At 57.6% G+C, this 25787-nt stretch overlaps 1 protein-coding gene across 1 annotated transcript in view; it reads right to left on the bottom strand.

The window, feature by feature from the left end:
• Positions 1-12333: 12333 nt before the first annotated feature.
• The window catches only part of SND1 (staphylococcal nuclease and tudor domain containing 1), a 417946-nt gene continuing 404492 nt past the window's right edge, over positions 12334-25787 (bottom strand). The window contains exons 18-24 of the mRNA XM_060020832.1: positions 21221-21362; positions 17777-17900; positions 16807-16876; positions 15657-15770; positions 14684-14887; positions 13047-13091; positions 12334-12939 (exon numbers count right to left, since the gene is read on the bottom strand). Coding sequence (XP_059876815.1) covers positions 12874-12939; positions 13047-13091; positions 14684-14887; positions 15657-15770; positions 16807-16876; positions 17777-17900; positions 21221-21362 — 765 coding nt within the window. The 3' untranslated portion in view covers positions 12334-12873. The remainder of the gene's footprint in view (positions 12940-13046; positions 13092-14683; positions 14888-15656; positions 15771-16806; positions 16877-17776; positions 17901-21220; positions 21363-25787) is intronic.

The raw sequence follows: 25787 nt of genomic DNA, 5'->3' as shown, positions 1-25787 counted from the left end.
TCATGCCACCACCTTGTAATTCCTCATTTCCGAGCACCCTGAGATTGCGCTGAGGTTTATTTTTCTCTTTTAATTGTTTGCCATGGCATGCCAGCTTCTGATGAGATATCCTCCCTGAGATCAGAGCAAGGCCTGGGTATAGGTAACAGCCATCGCCTCGTGGCAGGCAAGGTGCTGGGGCACCCAAACTGCCATGAAGCAACATCAGGCTCCACGTGATGCCACAGTGTGGAGCCTGGCGGGGTGCAGGTTCATATTCATTTGAAGCCCTCCAGGAAGGCAGGAAATGGGGAGGGACTGCATCCCTCCCACCTGAGCAGAGGGAGGGTGCAGCGTATCCCCACCTCTCTGGCCCCCTGCTTGTGGGAATGCAGCCAAGGAGAACTGGCTCTGGCTGTGTTTCAGCCCTGGTCACCTGATCCATGTGTCTTATGGGTCTGTGCCCTCCTTGTTCTCTCATTGCATGGCGAACCCATCTCCCCATAAAGCTTCCCCTCAGAACTCTGACCTTTTCCGCATTGAATCCTTTGGCCTGGGTTCCCTCCCAGGTGGACAGCCCACGGGGGCGCTTACTTTGGGAGATGAATGACTGCCCTCCTCTGCAGAAAACCCTGGGTGCCCACCCAGTCGGGCTACCTCCTCTCTGCAAAGGGCAAAAGACTACTGACCCTCCAGAGACTTCCTTGCTTGCCAAGGGCAGAGGAGGTCACTTCCCTGTCCTTACAGCTCTGATGGTGGGTGCTTTGAGTACAGCACCAAGGCAAACCCGGCAGCTTCTCCCACACTGCACCCCAGGGGACCCTTGGCAGCCATCCACTTCCCTCCTGGCCTGAACCTGGGGCCTCCTTTCCACCTCCTGATTTCCTGGTCTGCACTAGACCAAGGAGGAATGCCTCCATCTGCCATCCAAACGCTACTGGACAGTATCTTCCACATGGTCAGCTAGTGGAGCACCTTGGTGCTTCTGGGTGCCTCTCCTCCATCGGTAGAACTGCTGCGTTTGTCGGGGATGAATGAGTAAATGAAAGAATGTTTAGATCAAAGGCCCTCAAACTTTGGCATGCATCACAGTCACCTGCGGGGCTCCACCGTTTCTGTTTCAGTCGGTCTGAGGTGGGACCTGAGAGTTGGCATTTTTAACAAGTTCCCAAATGCTGCTGTCGCTGCTAATCCGGGAACCACTCAAATCATCTGTGTCTCTGTCACCCTGATGGGTAGGAGGGGTTACTGAGAGTTGGGAGTGGGAGATGGAGAGTAACTGGTAGCCTGCATCACAGTTCCTGGGATAGATATGGAGAATATTCGGGGAGAGGGGAGAGGCAGAACAATTACCGGAAGTGCACAGAGACTGGTGGGCGGGGGAGAAGCGGAGGGGGAGGGAGAGGGGAACGGGAAGAGGATCTGAACCAGGAGGCGGTGGGCCTCTCTGGGGCTGGGGTCGAGGGCTTCCGGCGCCTGGTGGAGACTGCATTCTGAGAGCGGCCCGGGGGCAGAAGCAGCAGAGGGCCCAGCCTCCAGCGCCTTGCCAGGGTCGGGCGGCTCAGGCCCCACTGTGCGGGGACGGCATCCTGGACACGCCTGGCTGAGGGGATCGAGGGCGCGGCAACCCCCGCTGCCCGCATCTGCTACCCTCTTCTGCTGCCGCCCAACTTGAGGTGGGGCCCAAGGAGTCGGCGAGGGGAGAGGCGTCCTGGCCAGTCTCGCGCGCCACTGCGCCCGTGGGCCGCGTCTACGTCTGGCGCGCGCGAACACTTGCGAGCGATCAGCCAGGTGTCCATCGTTAGGTGCATGGGCCCGGGTGCAGCACCCATCTGCGGATGGGGATGGGGGGCGGCCGAGGCCCCCCCGGACTCAGGGTGGAAGGCGGGAAGTGGGAGAGATGGCGGCCAGCGGGGAGAAGGCGGCGGGCCACGGGCGCACATGCGGGATGCCAGACGCCAGGTCCCAACTCCGGCCCTGCAGCGAACTAGTTCTGCTACCCTGGCCAAGTCACTTCCTCTCCTCGGTCTCAGTTTCTTCATCTGTAAAATGGGGCGATAATGATTTCCGGTTCTAAGGCTCCACGAAATTTTGATGTGGGAGGCCCAGAGAAGCTCCCACACAAACCAGACCTGTGATGCCCTAACCTTTGCTCGCAAGCCAGCAGAGGGTGTCCTCAGAAGAACCGTCACTCATGGCCTCCCTCTGGCTGCTTCTCACTGACAAGGCATGGGCTAGCAGCACCCAGCTGCATCTACCTGCCTTCCTCCAGGTCTTGTCTCCCGGCCGCCTCGCCTTGGCCCCGAGGGGGCGCTGTTTACCGAGTCTGGGCGTGGTCACCGGGGTTGAGTCTTACGTGTCTGCGGCCTTGGACCAGGGTACGATCTCGGATCACAGCAAGGTGGCCGTGGGATGCAAGCATGTGATGTGCTTGGCACAGAGCCTGGCACAAGGGAAGAGGTCCACGTATAAGAGCATTTGGATAATGGGATCCTGACCAGCCCTAAGCTTTGTCAGGCCCTGCTCTGCCCCCTCAGCACAGTGGACCTGAATCCAGAATTTTCCAAAAAGAACTAGGGAATCATCAACCTGGGGCAATATAGAGCTTAAGGATTTCCCTTTTTTCCAACAAGTAAAGGCTGGCCACTGACTCCCAGTTTACCCTGTTCAGCATGAGTCTTGCTGAGGCCTGGTGAGAAGGTAAAGGGGGCGGGGTAAATTGATATGGCATCCTGGGGTCTCTGACGGTCTTTTCTCTCTTCCCTCTGGGCCTGGTCCCATACAATACCCCCTGCCTGGGTTGAGCTGCACTTTAGTTCTTCATTCATTCATAAATCATTTATCAAATACCTGCTACTGGTAGAGACTGTGCTGGGGATAGGGAGACAGATGAGTAACACACGGCCTGCCTTCTAGAGGGTTTCTGTGACATGGAGGCCAGAAGTCCTTCCTTCATAGGGCTACCCATTAGTGCTTAGGCCAGCGCCAGGCACGTGGATGCTTGGCTGTCGCTCACATCATGATCATAATGGGGCCGTATAGTCTAGAGAGAGCCTGCCAGCACTCTCAGCATTGTCCCTGGCACTCCTAGGGCAGAGAGATTCTCCCCTAGGTCGGGTTGTCCTGCAGAGCCATACTGGAGCATGGATCCTTCCCTCAGATTTCTGGCTCTAGGTAGCATGAATCATGTTCTTGCCCTGTCTCCAAACTCAGGCCTTGGTCACCTCACTGGTGCCCTCTGTGGGGGCCAGGTGGGTTCTCTACCTCCCTCCTCCTGGTAGGCTCTGGGTATGGGGCAGGGCTTGCTCCCCAAAGATCCTACTGCCTAAGAATCTCCTGCGAGCTTGTTAGAAATGCAGACTTGGGGCTTCCCTGGTGGCGCAGTGGTTGAGAATCCGCCTGCCAATGCAGGGGACACGGGTTTGAGCTCTGGTCTGGGAAGATCCCACATGCCGCGGAGCAACTAAGCCCGTGTGCCACAACTACTGAGCCTGCACTCTAGAGCCTGTGAGCCACAACTACTGAAGCCCACGCGCCTAGAGCCCGTGCTCCGCAACGAGAAGCCACTGCAAGTAGAAGCCCGCGCACCGCAACGAAGAATAGCCCCCGCTCGCCATAACTAGAGAAAGCCCGCTGCAGCAACGAAGACCCAACACAGCCAAAAATAAATAAATAAAATAAATTAAAAAAATGCAGACTCTTGGCCTTGCCCCAGACCTACTGGATCAGAACCTGCATTTTAATAAGATTACAACCATGATAAAGTTTGAGAAGCACTGCTTTGGGCCTGCTGACCTGAAAGGCCAGCCCCCGCAGGAGGAAAATGGAAGATTGGTCTTCAGGAGATGCCCACAGCTCAAGGACCAGATCCTTCCAGGTTTGGGGCCTAGCTCCCCATCTCTGCCTTTAGGGTCCTCTCCTGCCCCAAGAAAACTGGTCTTACTGTAGTTGACCAGATTCAAAGATCTGCAGATGACACCCGCCTGGCAGGGCAGGGGACTTGATGGGCTCAGCTACGGGTCTTTAGTGCTCAGCACAGAGTAGGTGCTTTTTTTTTTTTTTGGTTGCACTGGGTCTTAGTTGCGGCATGTGGGATCTTTGTTGGGGCGCACAGCCTCTTCGTTGTGGCACTCGGGCTTCTCTCTAGTTGTGGCATGCAGGTTTTCTCTCGCTAGTTGTGGCTCGCGGGTTCCAGAGCATGTGGGTTCTGTAGTCTGCGGCACGTGGGCTCTCTAGTTGAGTCGTGTGGGCTCAGTAGCTGTGGCACGTGGGCTTAGTTGCCCCGCAGCATGTGGGATCTTAGTTCCCCAACCAGGGATTGAGCCTGCGTCCCCTGCATTGGAAGGCAGATTCTTTACCACTGGACCACCAGGGAAGTCCCTAGGCGCTTAACTGTTGTTTATTAAATTGCAACACATTCTTTGTGACTGGAACGCAGTACAGTAATAGGGTAAGAACTGGCTAGGTTGGGCACCACTGCCTCGAGAGGGAGTTTCCAGGCTTGTGTTCTAGGAGAAGCCGACGCCTGCTGCCAAGGATGCTATGGAAGTGACTCCTGCTTTGATGGAGTCAGAGGATTCCTGAACCCCCTCCCCACAAAGCACCAAGACAAAGACAGCAAATATGTGGGACACATATGCCCACCCCGCCTCTTACACTCTTGGTAGACATCAATCATTGATTGCAGTTGACTTTCTGGCATGACCTCAGAATCCTTTTCTACACAGCACCCCAGGGAGCCAATATCAATTGATCAGATGCGGCACCATTTGAGATCTCTGCCTCAGGCCTCCCCTCGGGAGCTGCCCTCTACAGATCAGGCCAGACGGGACAAGGAGGCCAGGCCAGTTCCCAGTGATGCCCACTGCTCCCACCCTCCCACTGCACTGCCCAGAGTGGGTGCACTGCTGCGCCTGCGGAGACCCCTCTGTAACTCTCCCCACCAGATGTTCATAGCTGGGGGGTGAAACCCAGCCCCAGACCTGTCTCGCTCACACAGGCAACTGTCCCGAGTGTACGTGACTCCCACCTCCCACCACTCTGCAAACTGGAGAGTCAGGGACTCAGCCGAGTGACCTCAGCTCCCTACCCCTCCTCTGACACCTCTGGCTCCCATCTGGCCTGAACCCCACAAGGCTCTCACGAGCAGGAGGCCTTTACGTGCCTGGATTTTGTAGCGTCATCACGAATTCCTTTCACCCAAACCGTTCTGCCCAGACTCCCACCTTCGTCGGGCACTGGCTACCCAGGCACAGGCAGGCTGCCGACGCCGTGCCTCCCTGTATCAGCGGGCATCACGAAACACTGGTCTGTTTCGGGGTCTGCACAAAGGGCTGTACAAATCTCTCATTGAAATCGGATAGCAACTATAAATGCAGAAACTTTTACGTTTTTACCTTCAGTTTACAGATGAGGAAACAGCATCAGAGGTTAATTAGCTTCCTGAGCCTAAGGCTCCGCAAGAAGTTTGAAACCCAAAGTCTGAAACACCCGCTGCAGGACAGGCTGGAGAGAGGGCAGCCTGAGGGCTGACCCAGGCGGGGCGGATGCCGGCGGCGGGCGCGAGGGAGGACCGCTGTGCAGCCTGCCCTTTCCTCTACCGTGAAGCCTCCGAGGCTCAGAGACACTCCTGACCACAGGGGAGCCGTGCCTGTGACTACATCCCACCCAGCAGGGTACCGCTTCGACTCTCCACAGCTCTGGCCTCTCCTTCCACGCAGACAACTGAGAACACGGGCTCTGTCCCCAGGCTCACTTGGCCTGGACCAACACGCAGGTGGAGACAGGAGACCTGCCCCATGGTAGAGGGGGTGGTGGCTTCCTAGGCCCCGGGCACCCAGATGACTCTATGGATTGAGGCTGCCCGCTCACTGAACTGCCTCAATGTCACTCGCTCCCATGGCACAGCGGCTGGGCCCAGGGCCTAGAATAATGAATCCGTCAAGCTGGGATGATGCATCTGTGCTGCCAGCCTGGCAGCAAAGCCCTCATGCAGCGGGAACAGGGACCTCCCGCCGGGGCCTTGTCCAAGGTCCTGAAGCAGCCGTGGCTGGGCTCTGAAGCTCGGATTCTGCCCAGTGTCGATTCAAGCCCGAGCTTCGGTGCTCTGGCCAAAAGACTGTGTGCCAAAAAAAAGTCTTTTAAAAGACCCTGGCCCCAAGAATAGCCAAAGCTATGGGGACAGAGGTAAAAGCTGTCATTATCGTGGGTGGCGGGGGCCTAGGGAACGTTCCGGTATGCTGACCTTCTAGTTTGAGTGATGGTTTCAGGGATGTGTAGACGTGTACACATCCAGGAGCCGTACACTTACAATCTGTGCACCTTACTCTAAGTTTACCTCACCTTGAAGTTATCCAGGGACTCTGAAGTCAGATGTCTTACGCTTTTTCCTAGGGGGTGGTGGGGCCTTACTGGTCAGTGTCCAGGGCTGGCGAGGGCGGGCCTGAGCTTTGGTCTTTTGTTCTGTGGCTGCACACACAACCCTGGAACCCAGCACGCAGCTTCCCCAGCCAGGGGAGGGTTTCACTCAGTGTGTTCCCTTACCTAGACCCACTCTCTACCTGGTAAACTGCAGAAGCTGTCACTTTGTCCTTGAAACCTTCCCTGGCAGAGTGAAGTGCTCCTTTTTTAGGTTTCTCTGACCATAACTCCACTTAACTCCCAGGAAAAATTCACTTTCTCTCCTTTGAGCTCCCATGCCACCTTACTAATAAACATCTATAAACCCACCTCCCAGACTGAGTCCCGGGACATTCCCAGTAACTGACATCCTTCCTTATCCCACCCCCAAAGGGTTTCCTGCTCCCTCTGGAGGTGACCACCACCCAGACTTCTGTGTTTATCATCCCTCTGCTTTGGTTTTGTATTTTATTACATACATCAAAGATGTCAACGTGTACCAGTTTGCTCAAAGAAATGCCAGTTTACACCTGTGGTCCAAACGTAAGGAGTTAAGTGTCCCTTTACATTCTCAAAAACATTCCATAAATCTTATGATCGCTCGACATACACATACGTGTAAGCAATGTATTACTTGATTTTGAACTTTAGAATAATGGCATCATATGGTACGAAGTCCTCTGAGATGCGCTTGCTTTACTGTTTCCAAAATTTACCCGTGTTGTTCTGTTACCACAATTCATTCATTTTCATTGTGTGGATATGCTTGTGGTGTCTGTTGTGCCAGTGATTTGACGTAGGAACAAAACTGCATCGACCACTCTTGCACATGACTCCTGGTGCAGGTTCTTACGGTGAGGCGGCCCTTGGCCACACAGGCGGCAGGAACTGCTAGCGCACGTGGCGTGCACTCCGTCAACCTGACAAGCGACCACCGCAGCATCTGTATAGACCTCTGCTTCCATGAAGTTAATGAGGTTTCTCTATCACCGGCACCTACCGTCCTCATAGACCGTAAGCCCCACGAGGCTAGGGCTTAGTCCTCTTTGTATCCCAGCCCTCAGAACAGTGCCTGCAACCGGTAGGCGCTCAGCAGATGCTGAAGGCCTGAATGTTCAGGGGGCTCTGGGTGGCTCCCCTTCTGAGAAAACAACTCAGACACTGCTGCTGGCAGGGCAGCACGAGCAGCAGCTTTGCACAAACCGTGGGCGTTGTAAGCCCGCTGCAGTTACAAGCGCTCTGCGCCCGTGACAGGAGGGGTCCCCTGGCCTCCCTCAACTGAGCCAGGTCCCCAGCTCGCCTCCGGGTCTCTGACGGCCAGGCCCACTGAGACAGGTACCCACCAAGGTGAATGCTAATGATGTAGAGAAAAATCACAGGCCTGGGGACCTGTTTTCTATTTCTGGGCCTGCCATTAATAAACTGGGTGACCTTGGGCGAGTTACTGTCTCCTTCCTCATGCTGCAAAATGACTTTGGACAGTGATAGCCAATTCCTGAACTTGAGAAGTCATCAGAATCACCTAGGGAGCTTGTCAAAAGTGCAGACTCCCAGGCCCCGGCCCACAGGAACTGAGGTCTTGGAGTGGGAAGTGATACATGTATATTCACCTGAGAGTGAATTAAAAATAGATAATGAGAAATGCTCATCTGTGGTGAAAAAACAGTACACAGGGATTTATAAGATACACTCCCCACCCTCAGCTGTGCTACCTACAGGCAACCGCTTTTAATCATCTATTTTAGATCTTTTGGTGGTTACCATCTTATTGCTAAACAATAGGCCAGTTCTTGTTTTATCAACTTCAAACATTACCCATTGTCTTCCTGTGATGAGAGAGAGGATTGAGCTCACTCACCCCACCCCCATTCCCAATATAGTCCCGGCACTATTCTTGGAAGCTGCATTTTAACAAGCACCCCAGGTGATTCTGAGGTAGCTGGTCTGCCAGCCACACTTAGAGAAGGAGTGACTTAGCGAGACGTCTGGGTGGAGACACTGAAGTCCCCTGTGACCATCTCTTAAACCCCTGGTTTTTCTGCTTGGCTTCTAGAACTTGCTAATAGACCCTTTCCCCACCGCTGAGAGCTCTGAAAGGCCGGGCATGGGAGGCACGCTGGCAACCACACTGTTCTGGGTTTGTGGTGGGTGGAACTGCCCTGCCCTGTCATCTTGCTACCCCTTCTCAAAATGTGTCACCTCCTGTCCCTCAGTTGTATAATTAGGACGAGCAGGTCTCCCCTTAGGGACTGGCATAGCTCGGGCTCTGGCAAGACTGCTGAGCATCTCAGTTCTTTACAGCCACCAAAGAGAAGTATCTTCACACAGCGGAGCACACAGAGATGAGAATGCACACACTAAGGCTAACGTAGACAGGACGAACCTCTCAGACAAGCTGAGCAAGAGAAGGCAGGCACGTAAGGATACGTACTGCACGACTCCACTTACGTAAAACTCAAACCCAGGCAAAACCAAAAAACAAAACCAAAAATGCAACAAGACAGGTGAAATTCATCCACTGGGATAAAACAGGACTTGCCTTTGGGGGCGACAGTGACTGAGGGGCAAGCTTGTGAGGGGCTGGTGACGTTCTAGGTTCTGTGTGTTTACGTGGCTATGTTCACTTTGTGAAAACCCGAGCTGCACAGTTACAATTCGTGCACCTTTCTGAATGTATGTTTCCTTACAAGTGTTACCAATAAAAAGAGAAGAAAAACCAAGCAGCTCTCCTTCCTTCCCCCTGAACAATCCCTTCCCTAGAACGGGCCCGGGCAGGCAGAGGTGGCACAGTGAGGGGCAGGCCGCGATGTAGCTCAGACTTCCGGCCTGGTGCCCCGTAGAGCGGAGCGGCCTGATGGGTCAAGGAAGTGGCTGGAAATGAGGCCCACGCATGTTCCCTGGGAAGGCTGACGAGATACTAGCCAACCGAGACTCACGTGCCACCTTCCCCACCTGCTAGCAGCTAAGCTGTCCGGGGGGAGGGTGGCGTACGGGCCCCTGGCCCGCCTCCCCAGGCTGCTGGCCAACCCAGTGTAAATATTATTACACTCCTACGCAACTGAAGGGCGTTAATTATTAAAACACATGCCACCCAGGGTAGTGCACTGTAATTAGGTTCAAATTAAATTAGCATCCTCTTGTAATTAGGACATCAATAACCACTCTGGAGGCACCAGTTCTCCAGCCCCTCCCTGCTTCCCATCATGGGCTAAAGCAAGAAAAGGGGTCCACTGACTCTCTCCCTGGGATGGAGAAATAATCAAACCAATAAATGAAGTGGAGGCAGCCTTGCGAGCCCTTCCCTCCACCGCCTGCCTTCCCTACTGGTCCTGCCCACTGGCCGGGCGGAGGGAGATGAGTCACTGGGGAGGGGTCTCGCAGCAGTACTTCTCCCTAGTGGCCAGTCTAAACCCTAGAGTCTGCAGCGTCAGCCCTCAGAGACTGGGAAACTTCCAGAGCCTGCCCAGATTAGCAATGCTGCTCTCCTGCCATCCATTAGTCCGACTCGGCCCTCCTCCTCTGTGATGCCTCCCCAGCCACCAGGCGAGGGCGGTCCTCGCCCTCGGGCGCTGCCACTACTGTGGATTGTTATGGGCGTTTCAGCCCTGGCTCCTCCTCCGCACCTAGACTGCCACGCCCCCGAGCCTGTGGAGGTTGTCTTGGCACTCACTAGACCCATCGCTGTGCCGGTGCTGCTGGGTCTTAATCCGTGTTTGGTGGGTGGATGGATGGATGGATGAATGATAGGTGCTCAAAAGATTCTGTTGTTCGGCTGGAAAGGTGGATGGGAAGGCAGAGCTTATGATCCTGACACCAACAGCCATGTTTTGCAACTCTAGCGGGAGAAGGACCTTTGGAGGTTTTTTTTTTTTTTTTTTTGGTGCTACTTGTGCAAGTGCTGATGCTGACTGGCCTCAACTGGGGATGAAAATAAAATACGCCAATGCACCTGCACACTCTTGAGCGCCTCCTTAAATTCTGTACCCTAGGCGCCTGGCTCGCCTCACCCTGGTCCCAGCCCTGCCCAGGACAGACCTCAATCGATGTGGCAAAGAGCATAACACTGAGCTGGGGCCAAAACCAGCAGCAGCAGGGCCTTCTGGCCTGGTGAATATTCTGACCTTTGTCTAAATCAGCCTTGGAGAAAGGTTCAGGCATCATTTCAACTGGAGAACCATGAAGGGTTTATCCTTGGGCACAGATGTAACCAAGGCAACTGTTAAGACAGTGAGATGACTTCAGACCCTTTTACAAAAGAGTGAGCTGGCATCTCGCCCCTCTGCCAATTGCGTTCAAGTGAATACACACCGACCTACCTCTGGGCCCTACCAGGAGGTAGAGAAATGGGTGAAATGGGCATTTTCTTTTCCATGACCAGCCTCCACGATGGAGAAAAATAAAATGAGAGACCATGGTGGGAGTGGGCCCTGACTGCGGGGGCAGAACAGCTTCTCCGGGAGTGGAGACAGAAGGAGAGGCTCACACCCAATCCTGCGGACTTCTCGGGCCGCAAGGGGCTGTACGGAGTCATGGAAAACAGTTTACTGGCCCATAAAGGGGTTCTGATTCGAGGAGCATAAACACTCGTTCTGACCAACCCAGCGGTTCCTGCGGGGAGCCATGTGCAGATGAGTCAAAAGAGAAGATCCCCAGCCTTCTGCATGATGGCCATGGTGCCAGGTACACCCACCAGGCCCAGGAGCTGCTTGGAGCTCTGAAGGCCTGCCCTGCTCCAGGAGTACAGGAGCATAGGAAGACAGGAAGGAAGGAGCATAGGAAGACAGGAGTCCTGGATAGAACCCCACGTGACCCCTGGGCCTGAATGAGTGGGTGTGGGGCAAAACTGCCAGGAGCCAGAATTTTCTGGGACCCGGGACCTCGTTTAGGAATGAGAGCTGGCCAGCCAGGCCCCATCACCTCCACTGACTTTCCCCAAAGACTTGACCAAAGGACCAATCTTACATGGCAGCTTGGAGCACCGCCCCAGATCAGAACGTGGGGGCGGGAAGCGGGGCTGCCAAGAAGACGGGCCACGGTTTGACACCAGAGTATGTGCCTGGGAAGGTCAGAGCCACAAGCGTGGGGCCCTGGGGTTTGGGAGAAAGGGCAGGTCCCCTGGACACTGCAGCTGCTGGAGTGGTGAGCCCCCAACACACGTACACCTGCTTTCGTGCCCTGAGAAGCACGCAGGCCCCTCACTGCACACACCACAGTGGCCGCTTAAAGGGCTCCCCCGTCAGGGGCTAGGAGTAGCCTGGGGTTTCTGAGCTCCGTGGCCAGCTCCACCTGGAGGACTTGGGGGACACCTTGTCAAGTCGAACAGACCCAGAGCTAACCTGGGGAGACGAGCTCTCCTCGGCCTGCTGCCCAGACCCCTCTCGGAGCCCCCATCCTCCAGCTCCATTCTCCAGTGGACGACACACGCTGGAGGGAGCTGGGCAGGGACTGGGGGCCACTGACCTTAACACATGCTGTGCCAGCCTATCTGGCATTAGCCTTTCCTTCTGCTACAGCAGGAAGAGGGGAATCCCCTCATCTCCCTCGGCAAGTCCCTTCTGGCCCCCTGTGGGGGCTCTGGTGGGTCCTGCCAGAGGACAGGCCCAGCAACTTCCCGCCTGGGCCTGGCGGGGCCGAGCCTGGCCTTTCCTGCATGGAGTGTCCTGGGCACTGCTTGCCGAGCTGCTAAGGTTCTTGAGGGCAGCCACGTGCAGATGAGTCAAAAGAGAAGATCCCCAGCCTTCTGCATGATGGCCATGGTGTCAGGTACGCCCACCAGGCCCCAGGAGTTGCTTGGAGCTCTGAAGGCCTGCCCTGCTTCCCACGACTGGCTATGTTTCTAGGGGGTGTGGCCAGGCATATGGACTAGACCTCAGGGGTCATTCAAGTGCCCAGATCTCCTGCTGCCTGGGGCTGACGAAACCCTGGGCTCTGGCCTCCACCATGACCAATAAGGGCTGCAGACAGCATGTACTATTTTATTGGGCCTCAAAAGCTTTAAATACAGAAATGGGGAGGGCTGGCAAAGGGGCAGACGTGGACACGCTGGCATTTGAGAATGGACGTATCAGAGAAATCACATAATCAACAGCTGGACAGAGAGCTGGGGAAAAGGGGAGTCTGGGATAGAAGTGGGGTGCCAGCTGGCCTTGGCTGCCAGGATCATGCCCTCCATAGGACAAAGTCTTTCATGTTTCTTCCTGATCTGAGGACAAGTTTTAGAAAACAAACCCCTAAAGAGAAACAAAACCAGCTGGGAGAGACAGCGGCTGGCAGTGCCTGTCCTCACAGAAGACAGTGGCCTGTCCCCTGAAAGCCTTGGGCTCCCCCACCCCCCGTCCCCAGCCCAGATGCCACCCTACAAGACATTCCCATACACTGAAGCAAAGCTGGACCCAATCTATGCCCCCCATTTGAGGTCTGGAGCTGAAAACCCCCTCCCGGCAGAGGAAGAGGTACTGGCGTGAGCGGTGATGGGGGCCAGACCCGATTCCCTCCTTAGCGGCTGTAGCCAAACTCATCTGCGTCATCGGCTCGGAAGTCTCCGTAGCGCCACAGGTTCAGCTGCGAGGAAACAGAAAATGGCTCTTCAGGGAGGTGGGACCTGCTGGGACCCAAACGGCCAAGCCCCTCTCTCAGCACCCTCGGGGGCTCCTGAGGCAAAAACTCACCCTGGCGCTCTTGGCCGACTCCTGGGCGTTCAGGTATTCTGTGATCTGGCGGGACAAGAGGACAAAGGGGTGGTCAGGGTGAGGCCCAGGTCACATCACTCCCCTGCTCCTCGGGTCCCTCCACGTAAAATCCAAGTGCAGAGTCACAGTCTCCTAGCTGTTTCTCGACTCTCCATGCTGGCTGTTTCACCCGTCTGAAACACGCTTCCCCTTCCTGTCCACCTGGCTACCTATCCTGCCCCTTCACGTCTGTGGTCAAGTATCGCCTTCTTAAGGAGGCCTCCAATGACCCCATTTAAAATCACCACCACTCCCTCCGAAATACTCCTGAGACCCTTTCTTTACTTCTACTTTCCCTTTTTCCATTGCACTTATCGTCTAACATTTAATTTTGTTGACTTATTGTATTTATTTTCCTTTTTGTCTCCTCATGCTTGAATGTAAGCTCCATGGAATGTTGTCTCTTGTTCACTGAGATCTGTCGGTCCTCAGTAAACATTTACTGAAAGAATGAGTAAGTGAACAAACGAACACATTAGGTGTTTCTAGACACCAGCGACGTTATGGGTAGCTTCATAGGGCGGACACTGGGAGCTCCAATTTTATAGGGAAACTTAAGCTAACTCCTAGGAGTGACCTAGGAAACTGGGGGGAAGACTAGGGTCAGGCCCCTCCTGTCCAGATGAGGCACAGAAGTGACTCACACTGAGGTCTTCTTCCAAATGAGTTAATCAACTTGCAGAACCAGAGCCATGGATCCACAAACCACCAATCATTATGCGGGGAGAGAGCAAAGGCAAAAGACGGGGGAGAAGGGGAAGCAAGGCCACAGTGGAGAGAGAACAACACTGGTTTCAACCCTGCCGCTCGTGTCCCTCCACCCAGGAGTGCGGGGGAGCTGGGCGCTGCAGAAGGGCACGAGCTTCCCACCGGCCTGGCCCGTCCCTCGAGGCTGGCGTGTCGTGGGGAGAGGCTGGGGGAAACTGGGATGAGAACGGGGCCGAGTGGGAGAGGCCTGGTCCTCGTGATCAACAAATGAGCAGTGCAAGGAGGTTTCCCAGGTGTCAGCCCCCGATCCTCGTGGCCCACCCTATCGAGCAGCCGGGCTGTCTGTGCTCTCCTCACGTCATGAATGGGAGACTCAGGCTTCCAAAGGCTGATCTCTAGGGCCAGATGTCTCAGGAGCGAGGGAGGTGGGGCTCAGGCCCGGCTCTAAGCCCTGCGCCTCTCCAAACAGGCTGGAGGGGTGTCGTGGCAGAGTGGCGCTGAGCGCTGGGAGCTGGTTATGGACTGGGAGAGGAGCAGGTGAGGACGGGAGACAGCACAACAGGCTGTGACCTTCTCCATGCCACCCCTGGCAGAGCTTCCCGGCCTGCCACCGGGCTACGGGCAAAGGCAAACTTTCCGCTCCGGTTTGCAGCTGTGTTTTCTGCCGAACCAGCAGCCAATTAATTTGGGATGTAATTAGCTTTTAAAATTTTAAACCCCAACGAACCCAAATCCATTATCTTTCCCCAACAGGAGCAGCAAGACGGTGGGTGCCCCACTCCCCCTCTGGCTCCCGGTGCAGTCCCCTCCCAGTCCCCCCATGACAGCGGCGGGAGGCACGAGGGACACCCCGCATCCGCAGCACGTACCACCTTCTGGAACTGTTTCTCCTTGCGCACCTCCACCATGACCAATCCCTCCTTCACCAAGCCCAGCCCCACGTCCCCCTTGGAGTCGGCAAACTGCAAGGTGACGTGGGGACAGCCGGCGCTCAGGTGCTCCACGTTGAGCAGGCACTGCGTGTTCTGGATGTCCCGCACCACGCTGTCCACGGCGTCTGTTCGAGCATCCTCCTGCGGCAGGGACACAGCCCGGTCAGCGTGAGAGGCGAGCGCCAGCCACGAGCCGTGAGGGCCCAGGTCCTGTTCACGGACTTCAAGGACGTCTGCCCAGCACGTGCCGGCATCACCTCACTCCCGGCTTAGACCCCAGCGAGGGAGGAAACAGGCTCTGGACGTGGAGGGCCCCCTTTCCCACAGCCCCTCCCGACTACAACACGAAGAATAACCTCCCTGCCCAGGCAGACAGGGCCCGACATCTCCTGCTGCTGCCCGCAGGGCCCCCAACACCCGGCTGCGGTTGCTGGACCAGTCTTCGCCCAACGTGCCCTGGCCCACCAGGCCCCCCGTTTCTCAAGAGCCAGCTCAGAGGCTCTGACGCCACCGTCCCTCAACCTCCTTGGCCACACCTCTCTCCCCCGTGACTAACAGACCATCACCATTGTTTCTACTCCTCCCATCAGCCAGTGGGACCTCAGTGGAGGATTTCCGGCAGAGGTGTGACACGCTCAGAGCCGTTTGGGGGCAGTTACTCCTGGCGGCATCGTCTGAGCCTGGAAGGAGCGCTGGGAGACCACCGCAGCCGAGAGCCCAAGACGCTAGAGACAGTGGCCACTAACCAGGGACGCGCCGGGGGCTCAGCCCCGTGAGAGGGGGCCAGGGTGAGGGAGGGGTGGGATCGGGACGGGGCTGGGCTTCTTCGTGCAGATACGTGCTGGGACTGCGGCAGCGTCTGAGCGCCATGGCACAGACCCCGCTGGGGAAGGCAGGCGTGGAGACTCACGTCTTGGGGCACCTGGATGAAGGCGAAGGCGTACTCCGTGGCTTGAGCCGGCAGCACGCGAGTGCTGAAGGCGGGTGGCAGGGTGCCCAAGCGGGAGGACGGCAGGATCTCTCTCTGCAGAGGACACACCAGGCCGCAGCATCACACACTCGGAGCTCCCTTGCTCTCGGGGGACAACTCGCACGGCCAGGCCCCTAGGGATTCTAACTCAGCGCCTCCATCCCCCACCCCATCCCCCAGGGCTCATTTCCGAGTAGCCACATACACGGACCCGCCCAGTCCGCGAAGCCTGGGAGGTGGGAAGCTGGGCCTGGTGGTGGCACACCCGGTGGCTCCTACTGCATACCCAACCTGGTAGCTCAACTCTCATCACTGTCTCCACTTTTCCCCAATACCTTTCCTCTGTGACATGGGCTCCCTGACCCCTTTCCCACAGGCTGGGTGGGGGCCCTGGCTGGAAGAGCGCTCCAAGACGAGGGTCCAGGCAGCACCCCACCTGCTAGTGGTTCTGGCTCAGGTGTGTGGGGCAACCCCAGCCTGGCAAGACCCCTTCCTCTGTGTATTGCTGGGTGGTAAGGTGGGAGCGTGGCCCAGCCCTGGGCTTTCTATTAACGGCCCTTCCACACTAGTCCTCAGGAGCGGCGCGGCTCTGAACGACAGCGTTCTCTCCTGCTTACTGCTGGGAGGCTCCCAGGCCCAGCCCAAGGGACATTTCTCCCAGGGTTACCAGCCCCTTCCCAGCAAGCCTGGGTTTGGGATGTGCTGGGGATCAGCACACAAGGACCCAGCTGAGCACGTGGACCAGGGGCCTCCAGGGACCCACTCTTCAGAGACGTTGGGCAGAAGAGGAACCGGGGCTGGGGCTGGGGTCTGGACAGAGGACCACTCAGTGCTCACAGGCCTCGGACCAGAGATGCCAGTTTTGCCCAGTCACTCAGGGGTCACAGGCCTGTTAGAGGAACAGCAGAGAGGCCCACACCCTCACCATCCTGTCAGGGAGGGAGGGAGGGAGGGAGGGAGTCTAAGGCTCAGAGGGACCTTGGGGAGAGCAGATGGACTTGACCTAGGGGCCTGCTGTGTGGAAGGGTCCCTGGCGGCACTGGGGGCCCCTGCCTTGCGTACTCGTCCACCTCCGGGCCCCCACACTCACGTTGCCGTAGTCGATGTAGAAGACGTGTACTTTGGCAGGAGACTCGACTTTCTCCACTCGGGCGCGGTACCTGCAATGGCATCGCGGGCAGAACTCAAGGGACAGCCCTGAGGAGGCTGGTCTCCCTGGAGCGCCAGCGATGGCAGGGCAGGGGCCACAGCATTTCCCTGCCCAGGTCTCAGAGTGAACACCCATGGGTGCCACAAAGGGCAGTTCTCGGACTCCACAGCTCGGGTGCTGTGGCCACCCTTTAATGGAATCAGAGCATAGCTGGGGGCAGAGGAGGGAGAGGGCAGCGTGTGGAGCAGATTCATGTGTCCTTGGGGCACAAAGCGACAAGACTAATGACTAGATTGATGCCTGCTGTTTAAACCCAGCGCACTACCAGCAGCTGTAATCAGCCGGCGGATCTGCCTGGGAGGCCACAGCGGGGAACGCATCCACATCACCTCGTCACCCTGGGAAGGCCATGGGCCCCACGCTTGGTAGATCAGACATAAGTGACCTTCCTGCAGCCTGTGAGCGCTGCCGCTCACGTCCCAGGCAGCTGGGGTGGAGGGTGGCGGCTGGTCCGGGCTCACTGAGGACCAGCCTCCACCCTCACCTCACCCCCCAGCCCCACCCTGACGTCATTTTTCCTGCGTGGGGTGAGGGGGGTGCTGGAGAGCTCCAGCCAGCCAGGGCTCCCCCAAAGGAGTAGGCCAGGAGAGAGAAGGAGGGACCCTTCTTTATGCCAGAGGCTGACTGCAGAAAAACCACGGGTTAAAGCGCAGGCCGCAAACGGGCTGTGGGCCACAAAGAGGGCCGCTCCGGGGAGCAGCCCAGGTGAAGAACAAGCACCCGGTGGAAGCGGCCACCACGGCAAATGCCTGAGGTCTGGCTAGTGGCTCTGCAGGCCTGGGCCCTGGGGACAGAACTGCTGCTGCTCCTACTTCAGACTCTTTGCCCTGCTCGGGTCCAGGTGGCCTACCATTCTCCGTCTACAAATTTGGCAATGCAGAATTCGCCCCGGCGGGGGGCATAGGAGCCCTCGACGGGAGGGTGGCTGGAGATGTCATTGCGCATGTTCTCCATCAGCTTCTCCAACTGGGTGCCTGTGGGGAGGTACAGGGAGTGAGACCTGGGTGCCATGTGCCTTGGAGTATCATCTCTAGATGGGGCTGGGGAGTGGGCAGGGTGTGGAATGCTGTAGGGTGCCCGTGGCACTGGCTTGCCCCCGTCCCACAGGGAAGTCCTCTTTGGTCCCTGGTCGAGGAGGTTTCACAGTATCTTGCTGACACTTCAGGCCTTAGAGGCAGCCAGTCTCCCAGTCTCGGCTCTCCAATCTACTGGCCATGGCCAGAGACGCCCTAGGGAACGTTCCTGGGCTCTGGTTTAGGAGGTAGAGGAAATGAGTGGACACTAAGCAAGGCCAAGGCCAACCAGCCTTCTCCATTCCTACCAGGGCGGGCCCTGGCCTGGGCGACAGAGGCGGTGACGGACAGCAGCCACTCTCTGCAACGTCTCCTGGGGGCAAAAGTGGAGCTGAAGGATGGGCCCCATACGACCCCGGACAAGGAAAGGGCCTCAGAATCTGCGCCGGGCAAGGTGGGGAACAATTCTGGCAGCACGGCCCAGTCTCAGTCTATTCAAATGTGGACACTCTGACCTGACGCGCCCCGTGAGACACATGCTGAACTGAACCTCCAAGTGCTGCCAGGCTGGGTTCCCACCCTCCCACGCCAACTCACTGCCCTCCTCATTTGGGGGGAGGGAGACCCCTTCCCTGCCTTGTCTTTCCCGAACCACTGCCCCTGGGTCATCGGTCCCTGCTGCTGGTCTGTTTTTCACTGGGTGTGGCAACCCCCAAGGTCTTCTCAGTGCCCTCCCCTGGCTCCTTCCTGCCACAGCCCCTCACCCCTACTCTGCTGAGCATCAGCCCCCAGTGGCGTCTCCTTTGTGTCCCTCTGGGCCCGACTCAAGCTCTCAGCAGGCCCTTTGCTCCCCCTTCCCTCTCTGAGGCGAGGGCGGCTGGTAGTGGGGAAGGACTCGCCCCCCATCCTCAGGGCCCCCGGCCACTCTGTTACAGGGGCCTGACACATGACGGCCGTTGGTACGCTTGTCACAGGGGGCCTTATCCATTCCCTGTCTGGTTTATGTTTCTGCCACTACACTGGGAGCTCCTTCGTGGCACAGACCATAGCTCACTCGGTTCTGCTTACTCTCAAGAGACCCAGTAAAGCCCCGGCTGTGCAGGGTGCCTGATGACTGCAGTGCTGAAGAGGGGCCCGCAGGCGTTTACCCTGTCCACACTCTCGGGTCCCGATGCCGGCGTTCACAGGACGGTTTCAGGGACTTGTCAGAAGGCGCTGCCCTCCCCCCAGCCCGGCAATAAACCCTCCGTTCTCCTGCGCCTGCGTTCCTCGCCCAGACAGTAAAATTTCAGGGACTAAGAAGCTACCTCTACACAGACAAGGTCCTGCCATACTTGGTCTATTTTTATTATTATTATTATACTTTGCTCCAAGGCAACAGTTCTGCGAACAGGCAAAGCCCTCTGGGAAGTCCTTACACAGAGCCCGGTTGGTCATTTAGAGCCAATGGCAATGTGTTCATCATTTCACCAGATCCTTCCCGAAGGCAGGCTTTAATTAAGAGAAGGGAAACAGGGCCAGAGGACGTCCCTGCCTCCAAGAAGGGTAAAAGGTTTCAGGAGAGGGAGGCTGTGTACGCTGAGGTTCATTTCCACGGATCTGATGGAAGGCAGGGTTTTCTCTGGAGCCTACACCTAGCCAGATGGCGTGCCACACAGCACCTCACTCGCTCCTCCAATCTTCCAACAATACACGGTTTCCCCCAAGTTCTCCTTCTCTCCCTATTATCTGCCTTGGCTACCACTCAGTGCAGTCCTGGCTTCCGAGAGCAATCAGAGACAGGCAGGCAGGGTACAGAGCTGGCACGGGAAGCCTCTGAGATCACAGCCAGTAGGCGGGCAAAGGCTTTGAGCCCTCAAGCTCTGTCTCCTGGAGACTCCGGGGCCTGTTCTTACTCAAGGCAGGTCTACCCAGCAGGACCCAGAGGCCAGGTGGAGCCTGCCTGGGAGCCGGGGTACCCTGGGCAGGGTCTTCTTTGAGTTCCCTTTCCCCAAGCTCTCCAAGGGCCATTCTCGCTGGCTTCTGTGCTTAGGAATAGCTCTCCTACCTACCTGGGCCACCACCCAGCCTGGAGGCCCCCTCCCGGCTTCAGTCCCAAGGCAATGGCTGGGCCCCCTCTCACCAGGACTACAGCTGGCCACAAGAGAACTGAATCCTTCGGGCTCATCATTTCCATCTCCGCCCCTGCCTGGCTTTGCTCCCCTCCCAAGTACAGCCAGCCCAGGGCTCGAGATGGTCAGTCTTTCCTGGTGAAATGACATTGCCACAAAAGCAGGTACCTGCCTGGGAAATATCATTAGAGGGGAGGCGGCTGAGGCGAGGCTGTTGACAATCTGGAGTGGGCCTGGAGGTGAGGCCGGGGAGGGTGGGCAGAGCCGCACCCTGCCACCTACGGGGCTGCGTCCAGTGTCACCGACACCTTCAGCCCCCTCCGCCCTGTAAGGATCTGGCTCTGTGGACTGAGAGCTGGCTCTGGGAGCTTTTTCCTCTGACCTCAACTAAAACGTTTCCCTGCAGAGGGTGGCAATGAGAGGAGGGAGGTCAGGATGGCGAGAGTGAAGGGAGTAAAGGTGGGAAGCTGGGCTGGAGGGGCCCCAGCGCAGCTGCTGTGAGAGCCGCTCTACTGCCCTCTCTCCTCCAGAAGCCTGAGGTCTCTGCTGAGGGGACCCTGGCCACGGTGCGCTGCACTTGAGGGTAGGAGGAAGGAAGAGGGTGGAGAGGGAGGGTCCTTCAGAAAGACTTTCTGGGGATGACTTCCCCTAGAGCACCCCCAGTTACCGTGGCAACTGGCTACCACTCAGGGCTGTGGCAACCTCTGGAGAAGGAGAAACCCCAGCAGAGACGAGCCCAGGCTCCCCCTCCTCCCCTCCCAAGGAAGCTGAGGGGGAGAGGCACTGAGCTGAGCCAGCTTGTGCTTCCTGACCACACAGAGACAATCTGTCCGTTGCTTCCTGATACACGTTGAGGGCTACAAATCCTCCTGCACAGCCCTGCCAGGGGTGTCTGGGACTAAAACAATTACCTGAGAGTCTCCGAGCACCACCCAGACAAAACTGGTTACCTCACCAGTCCTCAGAGGACCTATTCAGCCTCGCCCGCTCCCAGGCTCACTTGCAGCTGATAAAACGACCTCGGGCCCGGGAGGTGGGCAGCAGCCGCAGGCTGTTTTGGGGAGGCCCCCGGAAGCCCTGGGCTGTGTCCCTCCCTCCCACTCAACAGAGGGGCCCTGAGGCGGGCCAGATCAGGGCAGCAGCCGTGAGGGGCCGCGCCTGTGCGCTCACCCGTCTCCACATCCTGCACGTAGAAGTGCAGGTCGTCGGTGATCTCGGTCACAAACACTGGCTTGTAGCTGGCCGAGCGCTCCTTCTCCTCCAGCACGGGTGCCACCTCCTCCACGGGCTGCTCCTCATAGCGAGCCCAGACCTGCGTGTGCCGTCAGCACAGGGGAGGAGGGCACGAGGAAGTGAAGTCAGAAAGGGTGCCAGGAAAGGGGCTCTGGGCGGGGGAATCACTGCCCCGGGAAGTGAGTGTGGAGGTGATGTCACCACAGGACGAGCCCCTGGAACCCTCCTACCCCTGGGTGGGGATGGGGAGAGCACTTCCCATCCAGCGGCTCTGACAGGCATCAGAAGCAACTGGGGAGCTTATTGAAAACGTAGGTGCCTGGGTCTCACCCCAGCCTGCCAAATCAGGATGTGCTCTCAGGGTCCCAGGGAAAAGGAATCAAAAGCAAAGTCTCCCCAGCAATTCCCATTCCCACGCATACCAGCGTGTGAGAACCTGGGTCCCCATCTCCCTCCCTCACACCACCCTGTGGGGGTCACTCTGAACTCTCCAGGCCCTCCCACTGTCACAGGGCCACAGGCGCTCCCGAGACTCTCCAAGTGACAGCCCTGGGCCGCGGAGGCGAGGGCTGCCACTGGGCGAGCATGCCTCGGTTCTCACCTCCAGCAGGCTGCTCTGATCCCGGCTCAGAAGCTGGGCCACACCCCTCCACCCTTCCCTCTCCCTCCCTCCCCTAGCCCTGCACTGTCAGGGCTGTAGCGGCTCAGAAGCTGATTCGGGGTGACAGCACGTCAAATCCAATCCTGCGGCCAGGAGATTATCCCAGTAGTGAGGCCTGTCATAGCAGGGGAGGGAGGTGGCTCTCCATCTGAGTGCTGGAAAGGGGGTGGGGGAGTACGGGGGACTGGACCACACACAGGGTCCCACAGACACACACACAGGAATGAGTGGGGTGGTGATAAAATATTAGCCCAAACCTTACATGCTTACTAGGTACCACACTAAACGTTATCCAGGTACTGGCTCATTTAATCCTCACGACAACCGTTTGAAAAGGTATAAACGTCACCCCTGTTTTTACAAATGAAGAAACTGAGGCACACAGGCTTGCAAGATGTAGCAGAACCAGGATTTGAACACAGGCGGCCTGGCCCTAGAGCTCTTCAAGGGGAATTTTGGCAGTGACTGGGCCTCTGGACACAAAAGATAGTACTGAGCAATGGGGAAAGTTGTAGGTGGGGAGATGTGGACTCTGGTCTTTTCATTTTGCCCTTTACTTTGCTGTGTGACTTTTGTCAAGTCACATGCCTTCTCTGAGTCGCCTTTTCTTCCCTTGCAAGAGGTGGCAGAGTATGACCACATGATCACGCAGCTAACACGCGGACTCCTGGGGGGCATCAGGAAGCAGCTGAAGGGCAGGAAGGCTGGAATTACTGAACCACTTTGGGCCACACCCGCAGAGGCCATGCTCCTGCTTTTAATGTGGCACGAGTGTGTGTCCTTCCATAGGAGAGGCAAGGGCCCCGAGAAATGGAACGAGCAACAGGGACTTTCTGAGCCCGGGCGAGGCTGCCAGAGGGTGGCGGAGAGGGATGGGAGAGACATCAGCTGGGCCCAAACTTCTGCCCCCTCCCCAGCAGTGGCCCTCCTGACCCGGCAGTCTGTCCTCTGCCCCCTTTTCCCACCACACCATCCTCCAATCTGTCTGCACTCAGTGCCCCTACCCGCTCCAGACCAAGTCAGCAGCCGTCCCCTCTCCCATCGTGCTCCCTCCTTTCCTAGCACACAGCGGGTTGGAGAGGCAGGGCCCCTGTACTGCCTCCTGCGTGGGCCCCCATCCTAACCCCACCCGGCTTCTTCTTCCGTGTGGATGAATTGGGAACAGACTGACAGGCTGAGAGCAGAAACTGCTAACGACTCCTCAAGTAAAGGTGCCTCAGGCGACAGCATCAGGTTTCCTCCTGGGAGAGAGGAGGCGGAGCATCTTCCCCGGCAGGTGCAGGGTGGGCAGCGGGCTAGAGGTCACAGATGATGCAAACAAAGCCTCGGGTTGGCCCTCAGGCCCCTCTCCTACAAGGAGGCAGCAACGGGCCAGTCCTGTCGGTGTCCCACAGCTCCAGGGGCAGCAGGAGGGGAGCACAGGGGTGTATACTGCTGCCTCCTCCTCAGATGGAGGAGCTCCACTTGTAAGACAGGACGGGCTTGGCCCTTCAGTCGTGGAGCCGTGCGGGGTCCCTGCCCAAGCTGGTCAGTGTGGCTTCCTGGTGGGAAGCAGTCAGTCAACTGGATGGGCTTGGCCACCCAGGTCCCCACCCTTAGAACCAGGGCCTGTTTGCCCACACTGGCTTCTGTTGCCCCCTGCAGAACCTGGGCAGGGAGGGGACAGACACATCAGCAAGACACCCTCTGTGACCCCTCCATGGCCCTGGCTACAGACACAAGTGGGCAGTGGGCAAGGGAAGCCCCTCCCTCCTCTGCTACACGCTGCTCCGTCGCGCCATTTCCTGTCCTGCTCAGATCGCTTTTGCATTCCGGGGCCAGGTCAGGAGTAGAGGCTGTCTCCCCTCCTGTCCTCACCCTGCCCCTGGCCCTCCCTCCTCCCCGGGGAGCCCTGGGTGCACCTCCTGGCAAACGATGGGCAGTGTGGACCGAGGCTCCACTGGCTGCAGCCTTTCCTTTCTAAATCCTGTTTAGTATCGCTGCTCAGGAGGCTCCGGAGGTGGGGCTGGCATGGGGCCAGTGGGGTGGAGGCCTTCAAGCCCGCGTCTGGCATGGGGCCAGTGGGGTGGAGGCCTTCAAGCCCGCGTCGGGGAAGCCAAGCTCAGTAAAGGCCAACCAATGGCCAACAGAGCCCTGTCAAGGGCCCTGCTGGGGCACAAAGGGGGAGGGGCGATGGGGGAACAGTCCAGACAGCTGCCATCTGCGGCTCCCTCTTTGGTCCTCAGACCTGCCCAGGATCCCTAAAGGAGGCGGAGAGGGGAGCCCTGCATCAGCCTCCTACAGAGGAAGGGGAGGGCCTGACTAGCCTCTTCATGAGGAGAGGCGTCTGCAAGGCACAGGGAGGAATTAGGCCTGGCAGGGAGGCAGCTAAATTCTCAGAGCTGGGAATACAGCACTGCGGGGTTTCCCCAGACAGACCTGCTCAGAAATGTACACGCACATAATCACACCCACCTAAGACTTCTGCTTGCTCCTCGTCTCACAAAATCTCTCCGTATTACCTTCCTCAGTCAGCTCACAGGTACCACGATGATCTTTTAACCCCAGATGTGCCCGTCTCTCAACAGCTAAGGCAGCTCTCGTGGGGTCACCAGTGGGGCAAGGCTGGGGATCCCGGGGGCGCCTCAGATATACAGTTTACTGTCCCCCAGAGGACCACCAACTTCTCTGAGTGCAGCTAACTGTGAGGGCCGCTGCAAGGCTCTGCCCACACTGTTCCTGGGTCCCGGCCCCACCAGGATAAGGCAAGTCATGTGAGGTCACCCGGGGATCCTCGAAGAGGCTGAGATGTGCGGGAGAGGGACCGAGGAGGCAGGCAGGCCCCCACCCTGAGGGTGGTGCGCTGCATTTTAATTGGACCGGAATAAAACCATGCAGCCTGAGTAAGTAATTAATCCCTAGCAATTACTCCTCAGCACCATCACGTGGCACCCGCGAAATGACGACTTGGGTTCTTTCAGACAAATCCACTGCGTAGTAAACAGCGATGCCCAGTTCAGCACCTAAGCAAGGGACCACCCTCCATCTTTGGCCAGATTCCCTTCTCTGTCCTCTCTCCTCTCAGAGGGGAGAAGATCACTCAGATCTGAAGAGACAGCTTCTCAGCTCAGGTGCTGAGTAGCCAAGGAGCAGGGCCGGGGGGCAAAGATGCTTTCAGAATCTGGGCCTTAGAGGCCGGTGCTCGCCACGCTGACACCCAGCTGCTAACTCGTTCAGCCTTTGCACGTGAGGCCCGGCACCACGTCTCCTCCATTTCCATGCGGCGGGCAGAGGACATGGAGGTGGCAGTCTTAAGTTCAGCTGCCACAAACAGGAACTCCAAGAGGAGGCTCCTCTGCTGGAGCCAAGGCTGTCTGCCTCCCCATCAGTCTAGGCAGAGGGTTTAATGTGAGCAGAACTGGAACAAGGAAGGGTGGAAATCTCCTTGGGGGCCCCATGGTGGCCTGCTCACTCCTCCAAGGCATGGACAGTCCCTGTCACCTGTCTTAGCTTTTGGGGCCACCTCTCCCCGGGGTCCTTCAGCCTCCAGTAGGATCGGTCACCTGCCCTAATCTCTAGGGGATGGGAATAAGACATACACAGAGATCCAAGAAGGGGTCCCGGACCGGGCCCCTGGGGGAAGTGATGTGTCCTCTCTCAGAGGACAGGTGCGAAGAGCCGGAGTGGGGGCGAGGCCGAGGGGCCTTCCGGGCCCCAAAGCCCCGACTCCCTGTGGCAGGTGTCTGGGTCTCGGCTCTGAGAGGCGAGTTGTAAGCCAGATGGCTGCCCCATGGGGAAAGAAACGTTTATTCCTGGAACAAATTTATGGCTCAGCATGGCCGTCCCATGAAATCCTCCTCAAAC

The sequence above is a fragment of the Delphinus delphis genome, chromosome 9, assembly GCF_949987515.2.
Source record: "Delphinus delphis chromosome 9, mDelDel1.2, whole genome shotgun sequence".
Classification (NCBI taxonomy): domain Eukaryota; kingdom Metazoa; phylum Chordata; class Mammalia; order Artiodactyla; family Delphinidae; genus Delphinus; species Delphinus delphis.
The sequence above is the reverse complement of the archived record's forward strand: the minus strand, read 5'-3'. Positions and strand labels throughout refer to the sequence as shown.